We start from the raw sequence: 7,025 nt of genomic DNA, 5'->3' as shown, positions 1-7,025 counted from the left end.
ATAATGCTAGCAAACTTGACTTTTGAATTGAACAACTGAGTTGCCAATTTCTTTTGAAGACTCCACCACTGCAGGATCTTAAAGGGTTTCTTTTCCTGTGCATCCCAAAACCAGCATTTCCAGTACTAATATCTGGTTGATTCCATTGCTTAACTACTCTTTGGTCATGAAAACATGCTGCGGAGATTTTCTGCCTTAATTGAATCGTGTGAACTGGCTGTTGCCTAACATCTGAATATAATTCTTAAAAATTGAATATTGGGTTGTACCACGGATGTAGAAGAGTTTGTCACTTATCAGCCTTAGTTACAGCTTCAATCAGTAAGATATGTGAACTCACTATGCTTTTAAGTGTTCCACTTCCTTTCCTCGCTGCAGTGTTGGACAACTAGGGCGTGGGTGGACACATGGAATTTCAAAATTCAAAACATATCCTTTTTGTAGGTTTTTACTAGTCTGTTTCACGTGTTGTCTTTGGTTTCTGCGTTATAGTCTAACTCTACTGTTGCATCATTGCATCTGATTCATTGTTGGTTTGCTGTGGACTATTTATAGTGATAAGTGTTGGGGGAGGGACAGCTACTGAAGAGGATGGTGAACTTATTGCAAGTTTATTTGGATCAATTGGCAAGGTCTGGAAAGCTGAAGAGAAATTATTTGATGCAATTACTGGTCTTAGGTATGTCAGAGTTATAAGTATTTGAACCTTAAATTCAAATTCTTATCAGGTGTCCAATCATTACATGAAGCTTATGCTGGTGTTTATATGTCAATGGATGACTGCTTTCTGAAATCCCACTTAACGGAACTATTTTGTCTTTGAGTTGCGTAGTGGAAGTGGCCCAGCATATATATTTCTGGCCATTGAAGCCTTGGCCGATGGAGGAGTTGCTGCAGGTCTTCCACGAGAACTTGCCAAGGGTTTAGCTGCTCAAACAGTAAGTTCCTCTTTTTTTTTTTGCGATACTTTGAGCTTGTCATTCCTAGGATTGGGATTTATGAAATTTCTTAATTTATAATCTGCTTGTTATGCATTTGATCGACTTGTCTGTAAAGTAAATATTGATTTAGTGGCTACCGGAACCTCTAGATTATGTTTTTAGTTGACAGTTATTGTCCTACATGTCCTATTTATGTTCACTTCATTGCCTTTATCATTTCCTTAAAATAGTGCTCCCTTTATTCAACTTGATTCCTTTGTGGAAAGTCCACTTCTTCTTTGGTTGATCATTCATTATTCACTGTCCTTGTAGTGTAAAGAGTTTGTAGTGTGAAAGAAGTATAATCTGGTTGTGTTCCTGAAATCACACTAAGTGTTTAATTTAGGAGGAAGGAAATAGTGTAGAATGTTTTAAGGAAAGAAATAAAATTGTATTTCATTCATTGATTTTTTCTCCTTACAATACAATGAAAAAGATAGTAATGAGTAATGAATAATGAGTAAGATGATGCTAATTAACCCCAAGCCTTTTCAATCCAATGTTAATTGCTTCATTGCTTGGACATTAGTTATGTTTAAGACATAAGAGCTAGCTTGTAATCGTTTTTGTGTCCCTCTGCTAGGCTACTAATATTAGGATATTTTTTTTATTGTACCATGTAATTCAAATGAGGTTTAATCCAAAATAACAACACATTTGCCGACTATACCTCAGTAAGACTCACAACAACCTAAACATAGAACCAAATAGAGAACTCAATACTTTGACAATGTGAAATGCAACAAAGAAAACCTGTTAACATATCTCTAGAAAATGTGAAAGGAGAAGTTAGCTTGGATTAGGGAGAATTCTTTTTTCTTTCAGTCTATCTTTATCTTATTGTTTCCGATACGAATATTACTAAGTTTGATGCTGATCTTACAGGTTCTTGGAGCAGCATCGATGGCGGTTAATAGTGGAAAACATCCTGCTCAGCTCAAAGACGATGTTGCATCACCTGGAGGCACAACAATTGCTGGCATTCATGAGTTGGAAAAAGGTGGATTTCGAGGCACCTTGATTAATGCTGTTGTGGCTGCTGCAACGCGTGGTCGAGAACTTTCCCAGGGCTAAGTTTATCAAGGATAGATCTGTGAATTGTTTCTGTAAGAGGGCCTGCAGGCTGTATTGTTGCCTTACTCATTTTAGATGCTACATACCAGTTTGTCTATTCATTTGGCCGAATGCTTGGAATTTTGTTCACCTCCAGCATCTCAATTTATGCAACATATTAGTATATTTTGGTTTCATTCTTTGAAATTTCAACGCAGTAAGGAGTATTTTTCGTAATTTTTCCGTATTTCAGGCACAATCGAATGCAAGCTTACATTCACAAGGAATTAAGGCATGGCATAAGAAACGACTAGAAACTTAAGAGCCGGAATACATGCATAAGACAGGTTTACAACCAGGAGAGTTCAAATGAGACTTTAATTGACAAATTGTATTATACGTCTACAAGCTGAAAGGAGATGGCATGAGTCCTGTATGTATGATCATGGATGACATGAACAAGACCTAAAGCATTTATACAAGGATATACAAATCAATCCCTATCTTGAACTAAATTGTTGATCATATTTATCAAAGGAAGTGTTCCTTTTGTCATTATCTCTAGCCTAGAAGAGTTGGAGGCATGAGCAAAAAGTGAAAACCCGAAAACAACAAGCTCTGGTAGAAATAGTCGAGATGATAAGAATCCATGCCAATAGCGTGGTTCCAGATCAAAAAACGCGTCAAAAAACCTTCTTGTTCCCGGCAAATCAAGTTTCAGCAGAATATCCATGCCAAAGCAGAAGAACTCCCTTTGCTGTCTCCTTTCTATAGGCCACAAGTCTTTCCACACTTCTGCAGACAATTCATTTCCAGCATTACTGTTTTTCCTGTCGAGATACTGAACGATAGAATTGGCTACTATCGGAGCTGCCGCCAAAGTCCTCGCGACCATATACCCAGTAGACGGATGCACCATACCAGCAGTCCCACCGATTCCCACAACTCGTTGTGGAATCACAGGAAGAGGGCCTCCCATAGGAATCACACAACGTTCATCCTCCTCAATGTGCGTTATTTTAATATCAAGGTGCCTTAACCGAGCCTCCATTCTTTGTTGTATGTCTTCCATGGCCAACCCTGGCCGAGCAACAAGAGAAGTTTCCTCCAAGAATATCCTATTTGAAGAGAAAGGCATGGCATATAGGAAAGTCGGAATCCTACTATTTCGATCTTTCAATTCTTTGTTACAATCCAAATGAGAGTCTCTCCAATCCATAAACAACATCTTATCTACATCAAAAGGGTGTCCTTCAACTTCAGCCAAAATTCCATAAGCAACTTGATAACCAGGGTTATATGGCTTATCATATTGCACCAAACTTCGAGCAAAACCCGTTGCATCCAACACAACCGAAGCTTCAATTGTGACTCCATCATTGCAAATAACTCGAGATTTTGATTCGTCATGGACGACTTTTATTACTTTTGCTTGATGAAATTTCACCCCATTTGATATACACTTTTGCATCATTTTCGATTTCAACAACTTTCGGTTAACCCTTCCATACGGTCTATCGAGATTCTTCTTCAACCCCTCATCAATGTAAACGACAGCACCTGACCAAGTGGTATCGAGGCAATCGAGTAAATCCATGGCTTCAAATTCATCCACCCAAACACCATAGTTATTAGGCCATATCAATTTAGGAGACGGATCGATCGAGCAAACCGAGAGACCAGCCTGAGAAACTTGCTGTGCAACAGCAAGTCCAGCAGGACCACCTCCTACAACAGCAAGATCAACCATTTTTCCCTTTGATATGTCATAAGAGGGCAATTCAAATTCAAGATTCTCCTTCTTAGTCTCTGGAACAAGTTCCAAAAGGGTACTATTTCTAGCTCTAACAATCCCATTTTTGCACCATTTTTTATGTGATTTTCTTGTAAATTTCCCATGCCCCTTTAGAACATTCAAATTAGACCATTTCTCAGAATACCCTTGAATTATAGGGTTGCAAATCTCAAATTTGCTATGAATCTTAAGCAAAGTACCCATTTGTTCTTGCAAAAAAAAATATCAAATTTCCCCAAATGGGTATCTCCCAAATCTTCAATATCACTCAAAAAAAGTTGAAGAAAAAAAATCTAAAAAGCTAATAAACATGAAAACAGATCCCCATTTCATATACACAGTGAAATACACAAACAATCATAATTATTTTTAAAAAAAAATCAAAATTTGAAAAAAAAGGTGGGATTTACAAGAATGTTTACCAGCTAATGAAGATTAAATAACCTTGATTATGGAAGTTGAGGATTCCCCTTTCTAATGTCCACCATGAAAGGGCAAAGAAGAAAATCAATGATGAAATTGGGTGGTTCGCCAAGATGTGTGGCCCTCGAAGCAATGCACAAGGAGAGAAAGTGGATTTTTCTGAGTGTACTAAAATTATTTTATTTATTTTTAAATTTTAATTTAAATAGAAGTATAAAATCTCCGAGGAAGTGACAGTTACAGCAACTTTTTTAAATTTAAATTTTTTTTTTTCAGATATTGTGACTGAAAATCCTAAATGGGTTAGTTAGAGATCTAATAAAACAAAAGTTAATTTTAAAATTTTTTTAATTGTAGGATAAAACAAAAGTTAATTGCAGTAAACGACATGTTAAAGAGCTTATATTTTGATTTTCTTTATAATTTGTATTAGTTTGCTTATTTAAAATCATCTCGTTTAACAATTGACTTTTTTTTTTAAGATATATTCAAAGAAGAAAAGATTTGATAAAAAATCGAACTAAAATTTTCCAAATATTGGTATCTATATTTTTAGATAAGACTTGATTCTTAAATATGGTTGCATATTGTAAAAGATGGAAAATATTAATGGTGTTTGCGTGCCATACGTAGAATCCCTGTTACCCACCCTTTTGGTCATGTGGACCTCGTGGATCAATCATTAGTGGTTGGAAGGCTTTAAGTTTGTTTTAATAATTAATTACCTAGTGAAATGTTATCCGTTTTATTTGCTTTAATTAATAAAAATTAAAATCTATTTATCTATACATTATACTAAAGCAAAATACGAATGATATAAGCAATTTCAAAAAATGACGAGTTGTCAACTTTTCAAAACATGTTTTCCCTGCATTTATCAAAAGTGATATTATTATTTGCTTTTATTACATTGTGTTGAGTGAGATGTATGTGCCTTTTTATTGTTCAATACACAATAATAATTTGCTAGCTTTCATTTTGGAAACCAACAAATTTTTCTCTTTGTAATAATAATTTGCTAACTTTCGTTTTGAAAATAAAAATAATAATTTGTCACTTACAATCTTATAGTGATCAATAAAATTTAAATAATATAAAAATAACATTATTTAACATCATACATAACTTATAAAAAAGTACTTCCTCTGTTCTGAAATACTTGCTACATTTCGATTATGGGTACCATTCATCGTTCAAGCTTATTTTATATATTGCGCTAATGTGTAAGTTAAAATATAGTCAAGTGGGATCTTGTTTGAATCGTCTAATCACGTAGTATCATAATATTAACTTTTTATAATTTTTAAATATGTATAGTTCAACATATAAATAAATAAATAAAATAATATATTGGATTACGTAAAAAGTCAAATATAACAATATAATGGAACGTAGGAAGTATTTAAAAAAAAAATATTAGCTATTATATGCTATGAATAATTCATTGAAAGTCAATAACCAATAATTTACAATTTATTTTCTTTGTTTTTTTTAAATAATGAAAAACGATAAAATAAAAAAAAACATCATACATCGCACAGGGATTATCTAGTTAAAACTAAATGAAATGGGTCTAAGGGGATCAAGGTACCCTCTTTAAACTCGCAGATTATTTATACTATATACATTTTTGTATTAATAAGTTTTGATATAATTTTTATGCTAATTTACAAATACAAGTATTTTTATTTTAATTTTATAGATGTATCAGATTATATTTTCTCATCGAATTTTTGTTCTCATTGACTTTTTTCAGAATTTCGTTTATATGTGATTTTTAAATTAGAAAGATAAAAATGTAGAGGTTTTAAATTATAATGAAAAGTACATAGTAAATATCATCTTAAGTGGATAATATAAAGAGGATTATGTTAAAATCACTTAAAATGATAAAACTAAAAATCAAGGATACAAACTTCACTTTAGGGGTATATACATATTTTGAAGAGGGTACACTTTCACTATCTGAGGATTACATATTTATTGTTTGGGGTGATATTTTGTGAAAAAAAAATTATTATTAAAAAACTAAAACATAAAAAACACTTGTGCCTCCTTTGTAACCCTAAAAAGACTTATGTACTTTGAAAATTTATTTTTATAGTTTTTACTTCTTTAATGATTTTAGTATATCATCCCATATATATATAAATAGCTTACTCTTTTATAAAATATTAACATTTTTTAAAAATACTTATTCTGTAACAAAATAATCGGTCCTAGAAAAATTTAATTTTTTTTGCTCCATATTGACTTAGATTTTTTATGCTATGAGTATATAAATATGGCAAAACTAAAAAACTAAGGTATATATATAACCTTTAAGAGTACGTATTTTGAAGGGGTACTTATTCCTTGTAAGTGGTATATATTTTCAATGATTTATTATTATTTAAAGAATTTCAAACATAAAAATCACACGTAATTCCGTATATACTCCCATAAAGAGACATACACTAAAGTTGGTGTTTACGGTTTTTACCATTTAACGGTTTTCTACGAATGGAGGGATTATTAAATTTAGATATATGAGGGTGTTTTGTACATGGCTTTGGAGTTTGGACATAGCTTTTTGGTTGGCTTTTTACTTTTGGCTTTTCGCTTTTGACTTTTAAAGTGATTAAAAAGTTAAATTTTAAGCCCAAATGAAAAAGTTACTCCAGCTAGTTGGCTTTTAGCTTATTAGCCCGCTTTTTTTCTAATAAACAACTAAAAATCAAAACTCAAATTTACCAAATATCTTCACAAACAACTTACGTTTTCAATTACAATTG

General features: G+C 32.7%; 2 protein-coding genes across 2 annotated transcripts in view; one reads left to right on the top strand and one right to left on the bottom strand.

Annotated features, from left to right (window-relative positions):
- The window catches only part of LOC130820088 (pyrroline-5-carboxylate reductase-like), a 4,905-nt gene extending 2,665 nt beyond the window's left edge, over window positions 1-2,240 (top strand). Inside the window, exons 5-7 of the mRNA XM_057685366.1 lie at window positions 556-679; window positions 833-938; window positions 1,866-2,240. Of these exons, the coding sequence (XP_057541349.1) occupies window positions 556-679; window positions 833-938; window positions 1,866-2,054 (419 nt within the window). The 3' untranslated portion in view covers window positions 2,055-2,240. The remainder of the gene's footprint in view (window positions 1-555; window positions 680-832; window positions 939-1,865) is intronic.
- Window positions 2,241-2,395: 155 nt separating this feature from the next.
- Window positions 2,396-4,439, bottom strand: LOC130820072 (lycopene beta cyclase, chloroplastic/chromoplastic). Its single transcript, XM_057685365.1, has one exon. The coding sequence runs from the start codon at window positions 4,030-4,032 to the stop codon at window positions 2,527-2,529; it is 1,506 nt and encodes a 501-aa protein (XP_057541348.1). The 5' UTR covers window positions 4,033-4,439; the 3' UTR covers window positions 2,396-2,526.
- Between the last annotated feature and the right edge of the window lie 2,586 nt (window positions 4,440-7,025).

The sequence above is a fragment of the Amaranthus tricolor genome, chromosome 1 (assembly GCF_026212465.1).
Source record: "Amaranthus tricolor cultivar Red isolate AtriRed21 chromosome 1, ASM2621246v1, whole genome shotgun sequence".
NCBI classification, from domain to species: Eukaryota; Viridiplantae; Streptophyta; class Magnoliopsida; order Caryophyllales; family Amaranthaceae; genus Amaranthus; species Amaranthus tricolor.
The sequence above is the reverse complement of the archived record's forward strand: the minus strand, read 5'-3'. Positions and strand labels throughout refer to the sequence as shown.